The 25,262-nt window shown below is 46.9% G+C and overlaps 1 protein-coding gene across 6 annotated transcripts in view; it reads left to right on the forward strand.

The window, feature by feature from the left end:
* poe (E3 ubiquitin-protein ligase-like protein poe) overlaps positions 1-25,262 on the forward strand; it is a 549,262-nt gene that overhangs the window by 79,610 nt on the left and 444,390 nt on the right. For all 6 annotated transcript variants that reach the window (XM_065455076.2, XM_065455078.2, XM_065455079.2 and 3 more), the window contains exons 8-9: positions 1,296-1,355; positions 1,657-1,853. In XM_065455076.2, the coding sequence (XP_065311148.1) occupies positions 1,296-1,355; positions 1,657-1,853 (257 nt within the window). The remainder of the gene's footprint in view (positions 1-1,295; positions 1,356-1,656; positions 1,854-25,262) is intronic.

Below are 25,262 nucleotides of genomic sequence, written 5' to 3' on the forward strand. Positions count from 1 at the left end.
ACATGCACCTCGGAATGTTCTTGTTTGCCGTCTCGTTTGTTTCCACTCGTACGGTATATATTTATTGATGCCTGTTAAAATAAAATCTATAGTTGAAAGTAGCACTGTATCTGCATATGTTTCTTTCTACGTCCTCGTTAAGTCGCACTTACACACTTTATCATGGATAATATTTAGTGTGTAGTATTTCAGAAACATTTACCTGGCTTTTTTCTCTACTATTCAATGCTGTTCACTTCCAATTTTACTAAAGTAGGAGTTTATTTTTCACAGTAATGTAATTCTTTAGGTTATGCCTAAATTTGTCTGCCCCAAATTTAGGCATGTGAGAATCTTAAATGAGTTTGAAGCACATTTGAAGTGAATAGTGATTCGAGAGAAACATTTTCTAATGAAATATCAAATAGCTGTTGTGCAAACTTGTATGCATAGGAAGTGCTGCATGTTAAAACTTATTGTTTTGTCTAAGGACAAAGTAGGTTTTAACCGATGCACACTTCTTCGCGTGCTTCACTAACTGCTCTTTGCATGTTTTCTCCCGATGCTTGTGTGTGCCTGGCTTGTGCAACTTTGGTCACCTATTGCTAATTTCAGTCACGTGTTGCAACATGCAAGAGGAAACTTGTGTGACCTCGGAGTTCAAACGCAATGTAGGATGTGGTACCATTACAGAATGGCGATGTACCAAATGCAAACAACACATGAGAGTCAATGGAATCTAGGTTGGGACTGCAAGAACGCAATCTAGCAGCTGGGAAAACGCTATAGCAAGGACCATATCGATGGGGTTTCACTATATTTGACTTCTCGGTGCTCATTCTATGGCTGGAGACTGCATGTGCACATGTATAAGGAGTGCATCTTAGGCTAATACTAGGCGTTATTACAGTGCCCTATATGCAATGAAATGAAACTTATGAATGGGGCAAATGGAGACTCTGTCTTCTCAAAGATATGTACCAACCGGCCTAAGTTACCTCACTGTTGACGCACAGTATCCCCTTTCCACTTGTAATATGCTTTCATTGCTCGATAGATATGCTTCGCTGCATAGCACAACTGTATTTCGGCGAAGCCGAATATTGTGAATCTAATTATGTAATGCATATTTGGGAACGCTACAAGAAGTCTAATGTGAAAATTATTTCTGAAACGAATATCAAATGGCACAATTCTTGAAACTACTATTCAGAAATATGAATATTCACACGACACTACTCAAATTGTATGCCTAAGAATGTTTCAAACATAATTTTTTTTTTGTGCATAAAGGGATTATTTTGACTTCTTTTCAGCTTGACATCTACAATATTATTGCATCTACCATGAGGTCGTCAACAAGAGCTGGCGGTCATGTAAGTGAGCCTTTTCATGTGACATGGACATAAAGCTAAATAAAAGTTGACATGCATTGATAGTAAAAAATGTGGAAGACATGGCATACTGAGGAAAGGGTATGCGTGCTGTGTGTGTAGATATTAAATCGTTGTTAAATGTATAAAGTATAAAGTATGTTAAAAGTATAAGGGAAAAAATTATTTTTTAGTGAACCTAGGACAGCATGGTCACTGCTTTCTGTTTGGCATTTAGTACAATGGCTTCACAGTGCAATGCATATTTAATTGATCCTATTTTGCCACTCACTGGTGTGCTCAGGTACTGCAGAACTTGCACGTGTTGACATCATGGCTGCTGCTCAGAGGCCTGCAAGTGATCTTGAGCTTGAACACATTCCTCGATCGAGGTATTTGCAAGGAAGGTGCAGGAGCCAAAAGTAGCCGAGGACCTTTGGACCAGACGCCTACCAGGACCAGGGACCAGTCAAGTGGCCTCAAACAGAATCTTCTGCGCATGTGAGTGGAGTATTGAACACTGCCATATACATAGTGACTTACTTTGTAATACAGTTACACCTCAGTGTAACGAAGTCGGTAAAATCAATTTGCTTCAGTATATCAAAATTTCATTCAATTGAAATTCGACCTTTTATGCAAATAAGCACAGTTGCCAATCAATTTTTCTTACATGAAAAGGGGCCGCAGAATTTTCCGACTTATCGGGCAGTTGAAAAAAGCAAATGAGGAAACAATTAATTTTGATAAATTTGGGAGTCGGCGACGAATGATATGGTTTCATGCCACGTACGTCAACGATATTTTTTCTGCAGTACCGATTAACTGAAGCCAGCCACACTTTCACGTGCACTCTGCCCCCCGTGGCTGATAGCATCACCCACACTGGGATGGCGCTATGGGGAAAAGCGCCGGCGGTGGGGAGCAAATGCTTTGTCTGCCTCTCGCTCCAACGGGTCACCAAAACTCGAGATCACGCAACCTCCAATACTAGTCGAGCGGTAAGGTAGCTTACATGTTGCCTCGCCGTCTTGGCATGCCCACTCGTTGCATACGCGGCAGATTACCTGTAAAGTAAGGTGCGTGGCTGCGTATATGCTCAGCTGCGCTTATAGCCATGTGCAGCCACGGCCGAGAGGCGCGCCAACGTATTCCCCTCCGCCCCCTTGAGCACATTTGATCGCGCTAAATCCCAACCACTGGCATGCGTCAGTACGCTTCGGCACATGCTAACAGGCGAATGCGTCGCTTCGTGTAGGTAGGAGGAAAAAGGCACGCAACCACTGGACATAAGCACTGATGCGTGCCGACGCATCAGTGCTTATGTCATCAGTGCTTATGTATGAGTGACTGCGGTGCACTGTTGCTGGACTATTTTGTCTTCATCCGTCAGTCTGCCCTAAAACAGCCTGCTCTAAACTGAGCTTGAAACTATAGGTTAGTGATCTGTATACTCTTTTAGATATGAAAAACAGGTTTGATTAAAGAATGAATGAATGAATTAATTAATGTATGCCTGCAGCAAGTTTCTTTTTACCTTTTTAAGTAACAATAGTGCACAAAATATCGACATCAGCGCTTGCGCACGCGTCATCGTCTGTCTACAAGATTGCTTTGCAAACACCTGCACGACCATGCCATATCATATCAGAAGCTGTCGTACGATTTCCTTTTTGCTGGCTCATTGCACAGCCAACTACGTAAGGTTCAGGCATGCAAAGTATCATTGAAGAATACCGTATTTACTCGCATAATGATCGCACTCGCGTAATGATCGCACCCCTAAAATTTGTCGTCAAAATTCGATTTTTTTTATTTCCCGCGTAATGGTCGCACCCCGAACTTGCCGCAGCGATATGTCGTATGCTAAGTCTAGCGAATAATGATCGCGCTTACCACCTGTCGAATGCTACGCGAACGACTCTTCAAGACAAGCCAAGCGGCCTGCACGCACTAAACATTCTTAAGTAGATGCCTCATTTCATTACTTTCATCACTTTCCGCACTTCCATGACAAAATGAGGTACAACCAAACTTGCCTTTATTATGGGTTGGCTTTATAATGGCTGATGTCAACAAAAACAATAAAGGCGCATTTCGATTCTTTTCATCTGCTTTTGCACTCGTGAGCACGCAACAAATCGCGCGCGGCAATGATAGTAGCCACGTTTACTCTGATACGTTAAAAGTGTGCCCTATTCATACGCCGACGCTTGTAACACAGCTAAGATATTCGCCCACCCTTAGCGGAAAGTAGTGAAGACAGATGCCGCAGTTTCCGCAGCATGCCCGTCATGTGTTTCTGTCACTGGCAGCTAAGCGCGCCCACCTATTACTGTCCCCTCAAAGTGGACATGGCTACGTTATTGCCGCAAACTTGCCGATATTAACGATATTATTCATCACTAATACGGAAGAAACTGTTTCAATGCACGTAATGTACTCACGAGAAGAAAAAAAAAAATCGCGTTCGGCGCGTTCGGCTCGCTCCGCTAGCCGCCATTTTTGTTTTGGTGTCCCGCACCCGCAATCTCCCATCCCGCAGCAAACGCGGACGAAAAAAAAAAAATTTTTTTTTCCCGGGAAATTTAACCCGCGTAATGATCGCACCCCTGAATTTGCTTCAATTTTTCTGACAAAAAAAGTGCGATCATTATGCGAGTAAATACGGTAGTCACGTTGTAGTGACGGCGAAGAATATGATGCAGAGTCAAAAACTGGGAGTTACAAATTTAACTCTTTATTGGGCAAACTTGTGCCCAGCAAAACAAGTACTGTATTTACTTGAATAATGATCGCACCCCTGAATTTTGTCTTCAAAATTCGATTTTTTTTTCCTTTCCCATATAATGATCGCCCCCCGAACTTGCCCCAGTGATACGTCGTGTGCCAAGTCTAGCCAATGATGATCTCACTTATTCTGTACATTTTGCACATTATTCAGTATTGCAGCACAGTTCCAATAATGTTTCAAGATGTGTGCAACACATTTTAAATATTGTTACATTCATCATTTTGATGCACTATGCTGCTGTGGACAATTGTGTAGACAGCATCTGAAAGGGTTAAGCACTGCAGAATACCACCAGCATCAAAAGAAAAGGAAAGTCTGAGGTGCTTCATACATAGTTTAGAAGAACATGTTGTCGGTCGAATTGGTACATATTAGCGAACATTGTTTAACTGCGCGAACAGACGGACCACAGATGATGATGATGATGATGGAAAACGTTTATTTGCTCTATTTTGCAGTGATTTTTGCGGCATCAGATGGAGTCTTCCATCTTCTCTGTAGTTGAGGCCGAAGAGGCAGCCACGGCTGCCTCTTCGGCCTCAACTACCGTACAGTTCCGAATTGATGCGCTGGTGATTTCTTTTAGGTCCGAGTTGATCACCGTTGTGACTTTGCTTTTCTTGTGGTTTTTGTCCTGAGTGTAGGTAGCGGCGTCTACGTACACTGTGTCATGTCTAGTTGCCAGTGTTCTTTGTACATACTCTGCTCTTGCTTGTCTTCGTGCCATGTGTAGGTTCGGGTCCATATTGCTGGGTATCGGTGCTACTTTGATGGTGTTTCTGTATTCGTCCGGTATCGTCTCCGTGCTTTGTGTCTCCTTTATGGTAGCTTCACCGCCGTATCTGCTCAGGAGTCTTCTGCCCGTTGCCGATAGCCTTAGTCTTTGCATTTGCGCGATTATCTGCGCTTCTTGGAGCTCCTCGAGACTGTTGTGTAGCCCCAGGGCCAGGAGTTTGTCGGTCGATGTTGACTGCGGTAGGTGGAGCGCCGTCTTGAGGGCTTTCCTCAGGATTGCGTCCGCTTGTTGCATTTCGTGCTTCGTACAGTGGTAGTACGGGAGGCTGTACGTCACTCTACTGACCACCAGGCTTCTGATCAGTTTGAGTGTGTCTGCTTCCTTCATGTCGTGTCTTTTCCGCGAGACCCGCGTTATCATGCGGGCCACTTGGTTGGCTGCAGTTTTAAGTAGTGTTAGGGTGTGGGTACATCGTTGGTTCGATTGTATCCACATTCCTAATATCATGATGAGCGTCTTCTCCGGGATTGGCTGTCCCTCGAGGTGGATGTTCAACTTCATGTTTACTTCCTCTGGGACGGTGCGATTCTTCTTGCCTCGCCATACTCTCAGGAGCTCGGACTTCTCCGTTGAGCAGGCTAGACCTCTTGCCTTGACATATTTCTCTACGCATGTCGCAGCTTCTTGTAATCTTTCTTCCTTTTCCCTGAGTGAGCCTTTGGTGACCCATACAGTGATATCGTCGGCGTACATGGCGTGGCTTACGCCGTCGATTTGGTCTAGTTGTTGGGCCAGTCCAATCATAGCAAGATTGAACAGGATGGGTGAAATGACCGATCCCTGCGGTGTGCCTTTGTTTGGGGTGTTGAACTTTTCGGATCTCAGCTCGCCCAGGCCGATTGTTGCTGTTCTGTTGGACAAAAATGCCTTGACGTAGCTGTGTATTTTCATGCCGCAATTTAGGTTGTCTAGTCCTGTCAGGATGGCTTCGTGGCTTACGTTGTCAAAGGCGCCTTTGACGTCCAGTGCCATGATGATGTGCTCTCCGTTGAGCGGGATATTGCTCAGTACCTCTTCTCTGATTTGCAACAGTACATCTTGGGTCGAGAGCCTGGCTCTGAAACCAAACATGCTGTGGGGGTACAGCTTGTTTTCTTCCATATGATTTTGTAGCCTCCTCGTAACCACTCTCTCATAGATCTTGCCTCGGCATGATGTAAGAGAGATTGGTCTGAGGTTTTCCACTTGAAGTTTCTTGCCTGGTTTCGGGATCATGATGACTTCCGCGTGTTTCCATTCTTCTGGTACTGTTGCCGCTTGCCAGTGTCCATTGAGATATTCGGTTAGCTTTTCGACTAGCTCGTCTCCGAGGTTGCGGATGAGCGCGTTTTTGATCTTGTCCGCACCTGCGGCTGTGTTCTTTGTTGCGCTTCTTATCGCCGCGTACACCTCTTCCCGGGTGATGGGTCTATCCAGCCTTCCATTTTCTTCTCCTTTCTAGCGCTCTGTGTAGGCTGCTGGGTCGCCGTCGCCGTAGCACTTTTTGCGTACTTTGTCCAATAGTTCCGAATCTGTTCCCTCGTACTGGTGCACCAGTCGGTATATGACTTTGTTGTTTTCGGTCTTTGATTTTGCCGGATCTAGGAGTGCCTTCAGTACACGCCATGTTTTTGCAGTGCTCAAGGTTCCGTTTAGAGAGTCACTAAATTGTTGCCAATTTTGCTTCGCTAGCTGCGCCGCGTATTCTTCTGCTTTTTTCGCGATTTCCGCGATCTTTAGCTTGAGCTTTCTGTTGTATTTCTGTCTTTTCCACCTTTTTGTGAGCCCCCTTCTGGCTTCCCATAGTCTGAGAAGTCTAGAGTCCACGTCCGGCGTCTGCGGCGTACGCTCAATTTCTTCGGTGAATTTGCGTTGTGTTTCTTTGAGCATGTTCCCCCAGTCTGTTATAGATTCGATGCTTTTTATTGTATCGCCACATGCTTCTCTGAACGCTTTCCAGTCCGTTATGTTTGCTTTCCCTATTTGTCGTCTAATTTTGTCTGTTATTGTGATTTGCGTCTTGAGGATATAGTGGTCGCTACCTAGGTTTTCCATTAGGTTGTCCCACTCTGCTTGCCTTGTTCTTTTGACGAACGTGAGATCGGGGCACGTGTTCACGCTGTTCCCGATCCTCGTAGGGGTATCGACTTCCGTGATGAGTTCACACTCGATATTGTCAGCTGCTTCGGTTACCGCTCTTCCCTTTTGATCCGTTCTCGTGTATCCCCAGCTCTCCTCTCTGGCGTTGAAATCTCCCAGTATGACTAGTGCATTTCCTTTAGCCAGCTTGTCTGCTCCTTTGAACAGCGCGTCGAATTTCGCCCTGCTTTGTCTCGGGGGGGCTGTATATATTTACGATGAATATGCTTCCTCCCTTCCTTTTCTTTTTTGGTATGATCTCGACTATTACGTGCTCTACGTCTGTGTCGGCTATCCTGTCATGGCTTATAGGGATGAGGGTTTTGTTGACTAGGATTGCCGTTCTTCTCCCTTCCTCCGGATTCTCGTAGCACGTGTAGCCCTGTAGTGTTGGGGTAATCCCTGTTTCTTGTAGAGCTATTACGTCAGGTGGAGTTAGTTGTGTGTTGATGTACTGTTGTAGTACTGCTTGTTTTCTTCTATATCCTCTGCAGTTCCACTGCCATATTTCTAGTTTTTCTTCTTTTTTAGTTCTTTTGGTTGTACTGACCATGCTTAAATTTCGGGGTCGTCGTCTCTAGTACTGTAGTTTTCTAACGCCGGACGTCTCTGGTTGAACTTGTCTTTGACGCCTTCGGTAATTTTCTGTTTTCGTAGGGTGCGGATTTCTGTTCCCTGCATGGTTATCTGCTGTTCCATTCTTTGCATAGCTTGCTGTATTTGTGCTATAAACTTGGTGAGGTTGGCCTGAGTCATTTCGGTAGATTGGCTTTGCGGGGGTGTTGATGGCGGCCTGGGAGCGCTACCTGACCTGAGGTCCTGTACTTCCTGCATTAGTCTATTGATTTTTGCGTCCTGCTCTTCGCGCGCTCTACGGCTAATTTCTAGCTCTCGCCTGAGTGCCCTGTTTTCTTCCTCTAGCTGTTTCTCTCTATTGTTCTGGTTATTACCCGAGTGCGGAAACAAAGTTTTGGGAGGGCCTGCTTCCCAGCTCACCTTCGTGCCACCCTTGGGCTTCTTCTTTTTCTGCTTCTGCTGCTGCTGCTGGCCCTCGATGGCCGGGGGCGACAGGGGTGGGAAGGACCGGGACCGACTCCGTGAACGGCTCCGTGACTGGCTCCGTGACCCGTTCCGGGATCCGTTCCGTGACCGGCTCCGGGATCGGCTCCAGGATCGGCTCCGCTCGCCCTCCGAGCTGAACCATCTCGGATGGCGTTGCCTCCGTTCTTTCTCCCTGCTGCTGCGCTGCTGCTGCTGCTGCGACTGGTGCTGTCGACCTCGCAGTTCTCTGACTTTCTTTAGGCGATCCTTGCAGTCCCTGGATCCGGTGGCGTGGTCGCCTCCACATATCAGGCACTTGGTTTGGCATTGGTGATTTTCCGGCGGATTCTGCATTCCGCATTGCCTGCACGCCTTGGCATTTGGCGTCGGGCAGACGTCAGAGCGGTGGCCCTGTTGGCAGCAAATGTAGCACACCTGCCTCGTCGGCCGGTATGGGTAGCACCTAAACTCTGCGCCCGCAAAGATCACGTATTTGGGTATGATGGAGGCGTCAACGGTGATGACCGCCGTTTCCGATTTTCCTAGCATTCTTGCGGTGAGCACCACAACCCCTTGGGTGCGGACTCGTATCTTCGCCTTGAGCATTTCCGTCGGCGTTCCCGCGGGGACTCCGTGTATTACGGCTCGCTTGACGTCCTCCGGCATTGCCACGTATCTGTTGACCTCGTAAGCTTGGCCTCTGACTCGCAGGTTGGTTATTCCTAGCATCATCTTCGCTACTTCCTCGTTCGAAGTACTTGCTATGATGATGTTCGACCCTGTCCTTAGTCTGACTATGAAGTCTTCATCCTTGAATTTGTTGTTGCATGCCTCGATGATGGCTTGCACGATTTCTATCGCCTTCAGTGCTTTGATTGGTAGGCCATTCTTTGGTCTGATAATAATTTTGGCGTCGCCCTTTGGGAGCGGTGGCAGCCTTTGTCGCGGCTGTCGTTGTTCTTTGTGCGCACCTTGCGCGCCAGCTGTCGTTCCGCTCACACCACCTGCTGCCGAGGTGGCCGGCGCCATCTTGCTATTATTCTCCCCGCTCTGGGTCACGTTCGAGTTCAAAATTGCAGCGTTCCGCGATCCGCTCCTCTGCTGTTTTTTCTGGCGTTTTGAAGTATAAATCTGCCATTGCTCGGCGGTATCGTATGTGCTTGACGTACCCGATTGGTCATGCTGCATGCCGGCACCCTCGAGCTCTCCGTCTCCGGTGGCTTCGGTGTCGGAGTAGCCGCAGTAGCGATCGTCGTCCATGTCTTGCGTTTCGGGCAGATCGTTGGCGGGTCTGTTCATGAGGGGCTTCAAGTTCGGTGGGTTCGAGCAGCGGAGGTCCATCTCAGGCCGCGTCGAAGTCGTCAACGCTGCCCGTCGCCCTCGAGCGCCGTGCTCGCGCTAGGCCTTGTGTGCTTACAGGGGAAGGTAGTTCGCAGTGGTGAGGCGGTCGCTCATGCGCTAAGCCTATCGAGGCCTAACGGGGCTTCCGCCGCTTCGAATTTTCAAAGTCGCGTGGAATGACGAAAACTTCACTCACGGACTTGAACTTGGTCTTGAAAGGGAGCGTTTGTCAAGTGGAACCCGATAGAATAGTCGAGTCTGGTGCAGTTGATGAGTTTTCGGCTAAAACGTCGATAGTCGGCGTAGCCCATGTGAATGAGCGTGCTCTGCTGGAACTTCTTCGTCTTCGTCCCCATATAAAAACGGACCACAGAGACAGCATAAGACAAGGACGGGCGCAGGAGTGGCAGTGTGGCAATACAGCAGTGGCTTATAGCATGGGACAAGGTCTGTGCCCGTCCTTGTCCCATGCTGTCTCTGTGGTCCGTCTGTTCATGCAGTTAAACAGTGTGTGCTTCATACACTTGAAAACAAGGTCTTCATTGACTGAAGGGTACACAGCGTGCCAGACTGAGAAGGAAGGTTACTTGATTACTTGAAGCATCTTTTACACCATATACAGAACTTAAATGTGCTGTAAAGCATCAGTAGTGTTCGAGATATCACCATTTTCGTCGAGAAGACATACCGTATTTACTTGCATAATGATCGCACTCGCATAATGGTCACACCCCTGCATTTACCTCTGCATTTTGTCATCAAAATTATATATATTTTTTTCTTTCCTGTGTAATGATCACATCCCAAACTTGTAGCAGCGATATGTTGTGTGCCAAGTCTAGCTAATGATGATCGCGCTTACCATCTGTCGAACGCTGTCGAATGCTACGCGAACGACTCTTCAAGACATACCAAGCGGTCTGCACGCACCAAACATTCTTAAGCAGATGCCCCATTTTATTCCTTTAATCACTTTCCACACTTCCATGGGAAAAAAAAGCTACAACCAAACTTGCCTTGGCTTTATTATTTATAGGCTTTATAATGGTTGTGGCCAACAACAACAAAAAGGCGCCTTTCGATTCTTCTCATCTACACTCGTGGGCACACAACAAATCGTGAGCGGCAACGATAGTAGCCACGTATGCACTGATATGTTAGAAGTGTACCCTATTCACACGCCGTTGCTTGTAACACAGCTAAGATATTCGCCCACCCTTAGCGGAAACGTGCCGTATTAGGATAGTAGTGAGGACAAATGCCGCAGTTTCCGCAGTATGCCCGCCATGTGTTTTTATGTCACTGGCAGCTAAGCACACCCATCTCTGTTTCTGTCCCCTCAAAGTAATCATGCTACGTTATTGCCGCACACGTGCTGATAGTAACAATATTATTCATTACTGATACGGAAGAAACTGTTTCAATGCACATAACGTACTTGTGAGAAGAAAAAAATCGTGTTCAGCGCGTTTTGCTTGCTACGCCGTCCGCCATTTTTGTTTTGGAGTCCCGCAGCAAATGCGGGAGAAAAAAAGAATGTTTTTCGTTTCGCAACAAATTTAACCCGCGTAATGATCACACCCCTGAATTTGCGGCTTTTTTTTTTTTTTTTTGCAAAAGAGTGCTATCATTATGCGAGTAAATACGCTACATCTTTGGCACTCTCTTTAGAAGAGTGAGAGCACACAAAGCTGCAGAAATATTTTGAATTACGTGTCACGCTGGCTTCGACACATTCAGTGTAGTCGTAGTGATAATAATAATAATGATAATAGCACAGCCGAACCCGGATATATCGAACCCGCATATTTCGAATTGTTGGCTATATCAAACACACAGATTACCCCCTTGAAAATACCCTATTTACTCGGATAATGATCGCACTAGCGTAATGATCGCACCCCCGAATTTTGTCGTCAAAATTCTATTTTTTTTAATTTCCCGTGTAATGATCGCACCCCAAACTTGCCGCAGCAATATGTCGTGTACCAAGTCTAGCTAATAATGATTGTGCTTACCATCTGTGGAAGGCTACGCGAACGACTCTTCAAGACAAACCAAGCAGTCTGCACGCGCCAAACATTCTTCAGTAGATGCCTCATTTCATTACTTTCATCGCTTTCCGCACTTCCATGACTAAAAAAAAAGCTGCAACCAAACTTGCCTTTATTATGTGTAGGCTTTATAATGGTTGTGGTCAACAACAAAAAAGGCGCCTTTCGATTCTTCTCATCTGCAGTCGTGGGCACGCAACAAATCGCGAGTGGCAACAATAGTAGCCACCAACGATAGTAGCCACATTTACACTGACACATTGAAAGTGTACCCTATTCATACGCTTGTAACACAGCTAAGATATTCACCCACCCTTAGCGAAAACATGCCGTATTAGGATAGTAGTGAAGACAGATGCCGCAGTTTCCGCAGCATGCCGACCATGTGTTTTTACGTCACTGGCAGCTCAGCGCGCCCATCTGTTTCTGTCTCCTCAAAGTGGACATGGCTGCGTTATTGCCACAAGCTTGCCGATAAGAACAATATTATTCATTACTGATACAGAAGAAACTGTTTCAATGCACGTAATGTACTCACGAGAAAAAAAAAATCGCATTCGGTGCGTTTGGCTTGCACCGCCGGCCGCCATTTTTGTTTTCCTGTCCTGCTGCAAACGCGGGACGAAAAAAATGTTTTTTTTTTTCGTAGGAAATTTAACTCGCGTAATGATCACACCCCTGATTTTACCCCTGATTTTGCGTAAATTTTTCTGACAGAAAAGCGTGATCAATATGCGAGTAAATACAGTACTATGTAAAAGTATAGGACAATTGCGTAGTATATCGAATTCCATTTTCGTCAACCAACGCCGCGCCGCGCCCTTGGAAGGTGCGCTTTTCCTAAAGATATTCGTGTCCGGTCCTCAAGGGGGAAAACATTTCCGCAGAGTCAGTCAGCAGGCTCCTCCTCTGCGCATGCGCGGCCGTTGCCTAGCGACGGAAACGCAGAGCCTTTCCCCCGTTCTTGCACCTTAGGCGTGAGCTCTCTCGCTCCTCCTGTACTGCTGGTGGGCGCATTGGATAAGGCCATTGGAGCTCAGCGAAGAGAGTGCGCAGCATGGAGACGCAGCGACGTTTACAAGCCACGCTTCCTGGGGAAAGGAAGAGAGAGTGAGGGGTCAGCAGGGTCGCTCGTGGGCCAAGGGAGACAAGAGGGCCAGAGAGGGCTCAAAATACGAAGCATAGCGAAGCAGCAATTGCGCCCACAGCACCATCGATGGCATATTCCGCTGATCTTTTTCCCCGCTCTCTTCTTTCTTTTCCCTTTGTCATTCCTTCGCAGCCCCGTTGACTGCCGCTCGAGCAGGCTTCACTCAGACTGCTCCATCTGCGCATCGCGCATTTTCTTGTGCATACCTGTATTTCAGTGTGCCGTGTGTTGCGTGTATGATTGCGGTCATCTGGTGAGCTATGGCATCCGCGGACATAAAAAAGAGGAATAATCTGGACTTTGCAAGAAAGATTGAGGTAATCCAGCATGTCGAGAAGGGAGGAAAGAAGTCCTCCATGGCAGATGCATTCGGCATTCCACGGAGTACTTTAAGTACGTTGTTAAAAAACAAGCAGGACATCAAGCTTAAAGCAGGTGAGCAAAGTCGCTTGGGAGCGTGTCGTGTGCGCCCTGCTGCTTTTGAAAAAGTGGAGAAGGCACTCTATACGTGGTTTCTTGAAATCCGACGAAAAATATTCCCGTGGGTGGCCCGATGTTAATCGAAAAGGCCAAATGGTTTGCTATGGCTCTTGGCGAAGAGAACTTTTGCGGTGGCACTGGGTAGCTGCAGCGGTTTAAAAACCGCCACGGCATTGTAGGAAAGGCCATTTCAAGCCAGGAGATGCAGCAGTGGCTTTCTGAGGAGTGGCCAAAGATCACTGAGAAGTTTTCGCCTGCAGAAATCTTCAATGCAGACGAAACTGGTCTCTTTTGGCAAATGTTGCCGAATAAGACACTCGCTCTTCGTGGAACCTCATGTCACGACGGTAAAATGAGCAAAGTGCGTGTGTCAGTGCTGCTTGCAGCGAACATGGACGGCTTGTGCAAGCTACGGCCATTCGTAATCGGGAAGAGCAAGTCACTGCGCTGCTTCAATAACTGTAACCAGCTTCCCGTCCGCTACTGCTGTAATAGAAAGGCCTGGATGACACGTCAACTTTTTGTTGAATGGCTGCAGGCTTGGGACGCTGAGTTGGGCAAGTCGGGCCGCCGAGTTTGCCTTCTAGTAGACAACTGTTCAGCCCATCAAACGACTTGCAAGCTGCAGCACATCGAACTGAAGTTTCTCCCGCCGAACACCACAGTGAGACTGCAGCCCCTCAACCAGGGTATCATAAAGGCATTCAAGGTAGGCTATCAGAAGCAACTTATTCAACGGTTCCTCGTAAATCTCCGCATGGGAACCGATCTCAAGATTGACCTGCTCAGGGCGATCCAGATGATTACCAGCGCTTGGGGCAATATGAAGCAGGCCACTGTAGCCAACTGTTTTGGCAAGGCAGGCCTTGAAGTGGCCAGAGATGAATGTCCGGAAGCTTTAGATGACGATGAGCGCTTGGAGGTGTTGGATCTGGTGGACAATCCCAATTGCTGTTGTCCCCCAGATTTTGGACCTTGCCGTTGGGTGCGGGAGTTGGCCGAGGTTGAGGAGGACTTTGGGATGAAAACTGGAGGTTTATTTACTTTATGTACAGTGAGAGTACAAAGAAATTAACAGTCATAAAGTCATTACGGGCCGGCAGCAACTCGGACGCTGCGGCCCATGGCAAGAAGCTCGAAAGCGATGAATGAAGGAATGCTCTCCTGCTGCTCCCGTCGAATGGGGGGAGACGGCTTTTAACCCCTTCGGTGTCTCGAAGTCACATCACGTTCGGCCAATCGGCGAGTCTGCTCAGGTGGCGTCATTTTCGGCCAATGGTAGGCGCCCGTGCGAGTGTACGTCACATTTGGCTCAGAGGGTCGCTCCTTGGGCTCCAATTTTCCAAGGGATTACTTGTCTGCGGTATTGCCTTACTGGTCTGCAACTGCCGTCACAAAGGCGGATGGGTGGGATTGCTCCCAGGGCTTCGTGGTGCATTACGGCCGTTGTTGCCTCGCAGCTTGCAAGCGCCATCACAATAGGCAAATGGGGGGAGATGGTTTGTCTTCGAGCGACCTTTCAGAGCTGCAAAGCAGCTTTGCTCGGGACCCACGTTACCTGGAACCGTGCCAGGCTCCTGCTACACTTTCGGGAAGAGTCGAGCAGTGAATCTCAATGAGATGGCTCACAGGAGCGCGCGAGACCTAACCTTCCGCGACACCACCTATTCTGGTCGTGACCATCCCAGCGAGAATCGGGACCCTCCCTCCACATATAACGAGATCATAAAGCACTTTTATCTAGACCGCAGAATATACAGCACACCTCACAATAAGCTCACCAGGCCTCAAGCCCTGACGTTCAGAATGCATCAAACAAACACGTACCCTACGTAGAACAGACTACATCACTACATGCCTGACCTATACAAAACATCATATTGCGAAAATTGCCATAGCACACTAGACGTACATCACTTGCTCTGGCCGTGCGGTCAGACCCACGCAAACAAGGATCAAGAGTCCGCCAGACTACAAGACGCATTACGCAGCACGGACCTGGCGGAGCAGCTCTGGGCTGTCCAGCGAGCCCACGATGCGTCCAGGGAGTTACAACTCCCGGTCCCAACGTGGGAGTAGCCCGCTCTATGGGACCTTGCGCCCCGTAGCTCGCAGGACCTTTCTATAAAGTTACTCCATCCATCCATCCATCCAAGCAGTGAATAGCTCCACATGCGGCGCAGAGGTTGGGGACGCCAACTTGTTTGGGACGTGCTGCGCCTCGGGAACGGGGTAGATGTGCTTCTGCGCTCCTTAATTAGGTGTAACGCGATTTGATGTGGTCTGGTGAACTCGAAGGAGGCTCAGGAAAAGGTCCCGTATCTAACAGAGGACGCGTTTCGCGACTTGTCCAATTTTCCCAGCACCGTCCCATCCGAAGTGACTGTTGATGACTTAACGCTGACAGCGAAGTTCAAGCAGTAGCCAACCTCGCTGATGAGGACATTGTGGCCGGAATAGCTGGCGTTCAAGACGGTGATTCCATTCCAGCGACGACGAGGGCAACTGTGTTTTCGAAGAAACGCGTCTGTGCACAGCCATTGAACTGGCGTCAGTGTTCAGCCTGATTCGGCACTGTTGCGGCGAAATGGAAGGCACTTGGCTCTCGCACCTGGACAGTCTTGAGAAGATTGAGACTAGTGTTTTCAACTTCATTTCCCAGAGGAAAAAGCAGCCCAAAATTAATGATTTTTTTTTCCATGAAATAAAGCGCTTTCATATTGTGTGCACATGCTATGTGATTCGCAGCTGTTCCAATCGGTAAGCCACAATTTGTTATGATCGAGAGTGCTTTTTTGGCCTATATCTGCATATCGAATTTTCGCTATATCGAACTATTTTCAGATCCCCGTCGAATTCGATATATCCGGGTTCGACTGTAATCTTAGTGGTAACATGGCACTCTACACAGCTTGCAAGACTTAAAAAAAAGGTTGATGCCTGTACAGTAGAGCGTCTGATAGCCAGCCATCTAGAGCAGGAATCTGCAGAGTGCAGAAGACACGCACACGCACACACACACACACACACACACGCACGCACACACAGGCACATGCACATGCACATGCTCATTTGCAGAGCACAGCACACATGCACACAGTCAATAGGTGGACAACATGCAGGAGTGCCGATTCAGCCCGGTCGTAAGGAAGATGAGTCCGAATGGCCAGGGGGGTGAAGAGAAAGCTTTGTATGCCAGATATAAGCATGGAATTGCAGTGTCGGGCTGTACAGGCATGGTGGGGCTCAGACTATGCTGACCGCATGTTCAGACAAACTGAAGAAGAAAGATGGGGGCTGTCCAGAGAGCCGTCGAGCACCATGCAGAATAGACAGATGTGCAATGTTGCGCTGGTATTGCAGGGCATGTAACTTGAGGGCTTTGAGGCAATCCTCGTAGGCTGGCATGAGCTTGCGATGACAAAAAAAACTGGAGTAGAGAGTGCGTGTTGTCCAGCGCTGAACAAGCTCAAGTTTTTCAGCGATGTGAGTTTGGTACAAGGACTATACTGACAAACAGTATTCAAGCTGTGGCAGAACGAGAGAAGTGTACAGTGCTCAGAAAAGCTCAGGTCCACAGGGAAGTGAGACACAGGATGCAAACCCAAAAATGTGACGATCCTTAGATAAAGGGCTGGTGACGCATGCGGAAAAGTCGAGAGAAGGGCTGAATGTTACATACAGAATGGGAAGGGCTTGAACAGTCTTCATAGGGGCTCTTCTGAGGAAGTAGGTTGGACACGCAGCAGCTTTGTTGTGGCTGATACGCATGCAGTGCTACTACAAAGTTTGTTATTATAAACCGAGTCGTTCACCTTTACAGAATGTATTTATTTAATTAAAGCGCATATGCTGTACACCAGCATAATGTTGCAGTGGAAGTGTTAGCTTGTTAATCAAACACATTCTGTTAAGATGCATTAGGAACTTGGTTTTGAGTTGATCTTTTTCATGACTATAGCTTATAGTATCAAAGCGAGAAACATTTTAGTGGAAGCTGAAGAGATTTGGGCAGTTTAAGCATGCCGACTGCACAAAGCACTGATGACACCTTTTCGCCTTCCCCACAATGCACTGGCACCATCTGCTCTTCCCATAAAGAAAAATAAAGAGATAAAAATCCAATTACAGTTTCATTGACTCAGTCCAATTACAGTTTCATTGACTCAAGCAGGCATCAAAGCAATCCTGGTATACGTGGCTGCATGCATAGGTTTTGCATGATGCAGGTCCTTCTATGCATTGCACACGGTGCACATATTGCAAACAAATCATTTCTTTTTGCAGTGCTCAAGTATAAGGACTCACTGACTTAAACATGACTGCGCTGTGTTATGTTTCCTTCAGTGCGTCAGCATACTTGAGTGTTGCAGGAGCGATTTCTCCCCAACTAGCCCATAAGACGCATGCACTTGAAGAAAGTGAGTCAAGGAGTACTATGAACTTGCACTTAACTAGATTCACACGCCAAATACAATGGAACACTGTCAGCTGAAACGGACAGCATGGATGATGACGTACAAACTTCCCATTGTTCAGCTACTAGTGTCTTTCACTTTCGAAGGTTATCTTTGCCACTAGAAACAACGCAGAGCTTCATGACCCGAAGTTCCGCACAGTTCATTCACCACATGAAGTCTGGAGTGCCTTATCTTAAATCGTTGCAGCACCAAATGGAACTGAATATTCATGTCCTTTGACAGAGTTTCTCAGCTGGGCTTGTTCACTCACCAGTTACGAACTCGATGGACATGCTAGGCGTACGCGTAACATAAACAACATCGGCGGTAGGTGAGTGCTGATTATCCAGACTTCGGAGTTCGTAAGCTTATTTCCATTCGTTTTGAGCACAATAAAATACACATACACCAAGCACAGACGTTGCAGCAATCAGGATTCGGTTGGATGTTTTAGCAGACGATCGCACTGAGACAGGCGGAACCGAGTGGGCAGGTTGGATTTGTCGGCATTGTTTGAAGTTGGTTCTGATCCCTGTCACACTGCCACAACCCACAGTTGTTGGTCATGTCATCGTCGGCCTACTATCATAACACTGTCAAGCGTGTCGTGCGTCCATGGAACTCGAACGATGGTTGGTGTCGGCGTCTTCGCATCGGCGGCCATGATAGGGATAGCAGCCGGAGGCCTCGCAGCTTTCGATTGGTTGATGCCGGCGACGCATCACAGCCTCTGATTGGTGCACACTGGCAAAACATTGCCACGCGTCACTCTGTTTCCGACAAATGCTTTTGATGCATTGGCATGTGCCGAAGCTTGCCGGCACATGCCAGTTGTTGGGCCTTTACTGCGAGCTCGCTCCCCTCCCCCTCTTTGCTCGTGCGGGAAGGCAGCACTCGTGAATCCGTCTTTCTTCTCTCACCCTCACTCTGTTTCACTCACACCTAAAGCACACAGTGCGCAAGGCGCGATAGGATCTTATCGTACTTGGACTTTATACGGAACATGATGCAGCTCCACTTCAGCAGTCGCTCTTGTCACATGGCGTGCAAATTAAGAGGTGCGCGTTTGCAAACAGCTGCTTGTCATTCAATCATTCATTTGACCATCTGCGTCAACGGAAGTTTCCATTTATTGTCTTGGCATTCCTTTGCGGCGGCAGTGAAATTTCGTTATATTGAATTGGCATACAAACACTTCATTATATCGAGGTCATGAAAAGTTAAATACTTCATTATATCGAGAATTTTGTTATACTGAAGTTCGTTATATTGAGGTTTAACTGTATTTTGTTTCACCTACAATGGTAACTAATTCCTTGCTGCAGTAGCAATGCTGTAAATGGAGCAGAATTGCAAGAATCAGACTGTCCTCGTTCTCCCAATATTTGGCATTTGGGACAGGAATGCTTATGGACTGAAATTTTAGTCCATGAGGTGGTTCAATATTCCAGCACCCTTACTGTGATATCTCTTAACCCTTTACTAGATATATAAATACCTGAAAGAAAAAGAAAGTGCATTTTCCATCTAAATGTGCTAAATACGTTAAGAATAAGCATAATTGACGAAAAGAAAAAAAATTACTGTGTGGAAACTTTTTGAGCAATATAGGGGGCAACACCAGGCAGAAAATTGAAAGTAGGCTTAACTCCAAGCCACCCTAGACATCACTTGGAACTTGTATACACAGCTCTTGTCATATGTGATCCATAGGTACACATTGCAATTCCTTTACATTACCTATTTGATAACACTGCAGCCAAAGAACCATAGGTGTACATTGCATTTCTTTTACATTACGTGTTTGATAACACTGCAGCTGGAGATCTTTAATGTTTTAATATTTTTTCTGCATCTTGTTTTATTTGATCTGCCAGATAATTAGATCAACTTATTTGGTCCTGTCAAGGTCAAATTAACGGAAGTCAACTGTATATGGAAAGGCAGTGGCCAGTTCTTGTTCCCCTTTTAATGCTACTTGTTCAACTCTGGTCAATCATTTACAAATTTATGTTGCCTCAGGAACAATTATGACAGGTTCATTTTGATAATCTGACACATCTGCTCGGCTCATCTTTTTGGGCTGTATATGCCTCTTTGACCGTATGATTGGAGCCAAAAAGAAGTCTAAGGCCTAAAAGTTGTGTGAGACACACTGAAGTTATAATAATTTACTCAGGCATTCAAAATCAAGTGCACTCATAGGAGGCTTGTGGTGTCTGCTTCATGTGGAAATATTTCATGGACTGACGAAGTGAACAGTTCGGTTCGTACTTAAACCAAGATGGTTTGAAACACTGTGCTGCACAAGGTACTTTAATTTTTCTCTTTAAGGTAGCACCAACTCGGCTCTACTGCCTAGCATATAGGTAATGTAGGCACTCCACCAGGTGCTGTATGGACGGGTTCATGGTTTTATTTCGGAGTTGTAATGAACGGATGGGTTTTGAGAGCTATACGTACTTCGCCGTAGTGATGGTCGGTCAGTGCCATTCAGTGCTGGGCAGTATCGAAGATGCATGTATCATAGATACTATCTTAAATACTCTTAGGGTATCTTGTATCTGTATCATAGGTGTGTATCAGTATCTGTATTTCTGATACATGAAAGAATGTAGTTTGTATCTTAAGATACAAGATACTGCTATCGCAACATCACAGTGTGAAACTATAAACTTTGGTTGAACTCCACTTCTCAAGCTGATACTGCTGTCACTAAGCCACCCGAATTTCCACAGGCACTGAATTTTCTATTATCTGACCTTAACAGATAAGTTTACAATACTTCATGCCTAAATATCATAGCAACTAGTGGTGTCACCTGTATCGTGTATCTCCGTATTCACTGTGATTGTGTGATATGGAACCGCCTGATCTATATATCTATATACCTATATATCTATTTTTTTTTCACTCACCCTTAAATTTCTCACGGTTACAAATCACCAGATAATTAGAGCTGTAAGTGGCAGTAGTGTGAATAGCAGCGGTATCCTGCGACACTTTGTGCCACTGCAATACGTATGAGATGTTTTTGGGCTTCACAAGTTTTCTCATAGAAGAATAATTGTAAAAGGATCGCATGTTAACGAATATGTCGCTAACAAATGCTTTACGCCAGCAGATAAGTAGAATATGAACGGTCATTGCAGCTTTATGTGCTCTCTGTATACACAATGCATAAAAAAAAAAATGGCGCTACTAGCGTTCTTGCTGCTCTACACCTGTCCGGTGATCTGGTATCACGTAAATGGTAATATGTTTACAGACAAGATAAACCTCTACAGCGGTATTTGTGCCATCGTGCAGAGGTTTCTATAGACGTTCCTGTAATTAAATGGCGACCTGCTAGCTGGTTGGCAAGCAGAGGAACAACTCTCATGATTTACAAAAGCAACAAGCAAGAAACCGCTGACAGTGCAGCGTATAAAGAGCTTTCATGTTAAGAAGCTAAAGCAACCCCAATAAATTGTTTCGGAATGAAAAAATTATATTTTGAGCCAGAAAGATAAATATTTTGAGATACTAACAGACATTTAATTCAAATTAAACAAGGTTGGTTGGAGTTAAGAAATTTCCAAGCAAACATTTTTTGCATACGTGTTTGCTGCTACATTATGTAGATGTATAATAAATTTACAAATGTATCGAAGTATCTTAAGATACAAATGGAAAGTATCGTATCGGATACAATAATTACTGTAGTATTTTCATCTGTATCACAAATACTTGTTGCCCAAATATCTTGTATCGTATCATGATAGAATTGCAAAGTACTGTATCTGTTTGAATATAGGTCGACCTTTTTTTCCCAGAAATGTTACCCATAATTAGCTATCGATCTATATATTCATGGCCAAAGAATCTCCACCTATATTCGTGCTCAAAGCTAGCAAAAGTAACGAGCTAATGGAGTTCCAATGTGGAACCGTGCTGCTGCCGGAGCCACAAGGGCTAAGGCCTATTGGATTCGTCGGACGATCCCACTGCTGTCAACCAGATGTAGGAGTCGTCGGACTATCTCGCCGCTGCCACCATTTGAAGGAGTTGAAGGTCGTAGAGAGGAACTCGGTGAACAGGATTTATTTGCATATTAACATTTTAGGAAAGACATACATCAACAGTCTAGCATGACTCCCATATGGAGCACGCAAGACGAACATACAGCAAACAGTTTACGAGCACACAGCTCACTACTACATTTCGAGCATGACAACGAGCACTCAGCTCCCGACGACGAGCACACTCTAGCAGCCGGCAAACTCTGCTTATAAGCTCTCCGCTCGACGTCATAGTTCGACGTCATCATTCGACGTCATCGTTCGACGTCACCGTTCGAAGTCCCCGTGGACGGAGTCCCAGTGGACGGAAACGTTCGTCCAGTCATTGTAAACTAGCCGCCCCCCGCAGGATGGCCCACACACACAAAGGCTCACACGTTCGAGCCCACACACACAAAGGCTCACGCGTTTGAGTGTCCGGAGCTGACGTCGGAGGGCTTCGTGGAACTCTGCTCCGTTCCCGGTGGCGCTGCCGAGTACCGCATTCCTGAGCTGACCGCGTTCCTGAGCTGACCGCGCGCCACGTGGCTGCCGGTCATCCGCAGTTCTCTGAAGGGCGCCCCGTCTGGTGGGCTTGGAACACGTGCAGCGGGCTGAAAGCTGGCACGTTGCCACCCCGTACGGCCATTCCTAACAGGCCACAAACCAAAATGCCCTGGCATGTACGTCGATACCATGTGTTGAAGGTCGAAGCCGCTGTCGCACAAAACACAAATACCATATTTACTCGATTCTAACGTGCCCTTGATTGTAACGCGCACCTTTTTTCCGTGACAGAAAAAGAAAAAAAAGTCTTTTACCCTAGCAGCGAGCGAATTGAACTTCATGCTGCCTTTCGCTTCAACGCCACCTATAAGCGGTTAAAACCCAGTGCACAGCAGACTGTCCCCATTGCAGATCTCTTTCAAGATAGGGCTGAGGCGATCGTATCACCGAAGTGGATCGTCGTAGAATACTTCCTGCTTCGGTCCACCGAAACCCTTTCGTGTTGCTTTGCTCGCGAAAACCCTCTTCTTCTGTTCGTGCCAGCCCCGCAAGTTTCATGTACTCCGAACACCGGTGATGCGGCCCGATTTCCGTCAGTCTCTGCATACATGATGACTTTCCTTTTAAATGTGGCATCATGATGAACTCGGCACTTCGTGTCGATAGAGCAAACGCAGAAAATGGGGAAACGGACGATAATGTCTAAGCACATGTACTGCAGCACATGGAGGAAGCTACAACAGCTAGGCTCGAAGCGCTTACAAGGCGGCCATTTTGAAATGCCGATGTCAATATGGTAACGTAGATTTAAGGTCGTACTCGATTCTCTTGCGCCGATTCTGGCGAGTCAACCTATATTTTGATAATTTTTTTTTTATTTCTTAAAGAGCACAATATATAGGGATTGACCTGTATTCATGCACGACCTATTTTTGAGTAAATATGGTATCTTTGTCCATCCCTGGTGCCATTGCAAGAGGGGTGTGCCTTTAACCCTTTCAATGTCACTGACGTACCGGTATGTTTCCACATTTCTGTCCCGCCATGTCACTGATGTACCCATACGTTCTGCAGTCTCTCCAGTCGGATGTGCACAGTAACACAAAGTTGGCTAGCTCCGAGGTAGTCCCGCCATCTGGTAAATATTTTTCTTATAGAAGCATATTTTCTCTTCTCTCTGGGTTTGCTCTGTCTGGGTTTTTGTTAGCACACTGTGCGACGTGCCCCTTTGCAGGGATTCTTCATTCAAATATTTGTGCTGTTGTGCAAGGCCACCATTTTTGCATGTTTCTGCCATCTGTCGAATGCATTTAATTCTTATTTATTTTGTACCCTGACACGGTGGTGCTATTGCGGGAACATGCGCCTCGAAAAGTACACCAGAGAGAGGGGACTGGTATGCTCCACAGAAAAATCCGAACTACTGAGAGTAGGTAGACACCCCACCCAAGCAACACTGGAAGTAACGCTTGACGGTCAAAACATCCCGGAAAAGAATATGATCAGAATCCTGGGCATGTAGCTACAGGGCCGCAGAAAATGCAGCCACACCATCAGCCTGCTGAGCAAAGTGACGGAGCAGGTGGGCCGGATGATCAACAGGGTCTCCCAAAAAAGATACGGCATGAAAGAGGAAGACACACTCAAACTCGTCGGGAGCCTGGTCATCAGCCGAGTCATCTACTCGCTACCGTACCACGCAATGACCAAAGGAGAGAGAGAACAGGTGGACACGATACTCAGGAAAGCATACAAGACGGCTCTCCATCTGCCAAAAAACACGTCAAACGAAAAACTGCTCCAACTGGGCATCAGAAACACTTTCAGCGAACTGGCGGAAGCCCTGCTCGAAATGCAAAAAGCCAGACTCAAAAGCACCCCTGCAGGGAGAGCGCTCCTGACTAGGCTGGGACGGGACACGAGCGGACACATAGATAGATACGCAGACGTGCCCGACTGCTTAAGAAAAACAATAAGCGTTAGGCCAGTACCTAAGAACATGGACCCCAGCCTCCACGAAAGCAGAAGGCAGGCGCGAGCTGAATACGTGGAAAAGACACTAGCGCTACTAGACAACACGGTATACACGGATGCTGCCACGTACCCGCGAGAAGGGAAGCGCACGGCCACGGCGGTGGTGGTGGACGGCGATGGGAATCTGATCACATGTGCGACGGTAAAGGCAGCCGACACAGCGGAGGCCGAAGAAATTGCCGTGGCGCTGGCGGCAGTAGAAGGATATAGGACAGGCAGGCCTCTAAACATCTTAACAGACTCGAAGGAAGCGTGCAGAAATTACACGAGGGGCAGAATTAGCAAAGCCGCCCTCAGAATTCTTGGTGGAGCCAACCTCGCCGAGAGGAACGTTACGCACAAGTTAATCTGGATTCCGGCCCACGCAGGCATAGAGGGTAACAAAAGGGCAGACAGCCTAGCTCGAGAGACCATGTTCCGAGCAGAGCAGTTGCACGCCCCGGAGTATCACCCACGCGCTTGTGAAGGAGGATACACAGAAATCTTAAACTTATACAGAGGGACGAGAGCCAAATATCCCCCACCGCACAAAGCTCTAACGCAGGAGGAAGCAACGAGTGGGCGCAGATTGCAGACAAACTCCTTCCCAAATTTATACATCCTAAACAAAATGTACCCAACACAATACAGAGACACCTGCCCATGGTGCGGGACCACACCCACACTATATCATGTCACATGGGAATGTAAACAAAATCAATCATTCCACCAACACAATAACCCGAGTGTGGAGCAATGGGAGAGTCGGCTTACCAGCTGCGAGCTCACGACCCATAGGACCTTAGTGCAGCATGCTAGTGAGGTACCTAGGCTCAGTGGAGCCCTGGAATAGGGGCCCACCCTTGCCGGAAGAGGCTCCAAGTCTCCGGCGCCCAAGACGACGACCAAGACCTCGAGACGCTAAATCCTTGAAGAAACCAAATAAAGTTTCTCTCTCTCTCTCTCTCTCTTTCAGAACGAAACTAGGCAGGAGATACAAAACGAAGATGGGAATGTGAGGACCATACTAAGAGCGGATTTACCATTATCCGTGTTATTTTTCCCTTCTGCATAACCAAAAATAAACTGTTGTGTTCGTTTTATATTATCCTAGAA

This window comes from Dermacentor albipictus, chromosome 1, assembly GCF_038994185.2.
Source record: "Dermacentor albipictus isolate Rhodes 1998 colony chromosome 1, USDA_Dalb.pri_finalv2, whole genome shotgun sequence".
NCBI lineage: Eukaryota > Metazoa > Arthropoda > Arachnida > Ixodida > Ixodidae > Dermacentor > Dermacentor albipictus.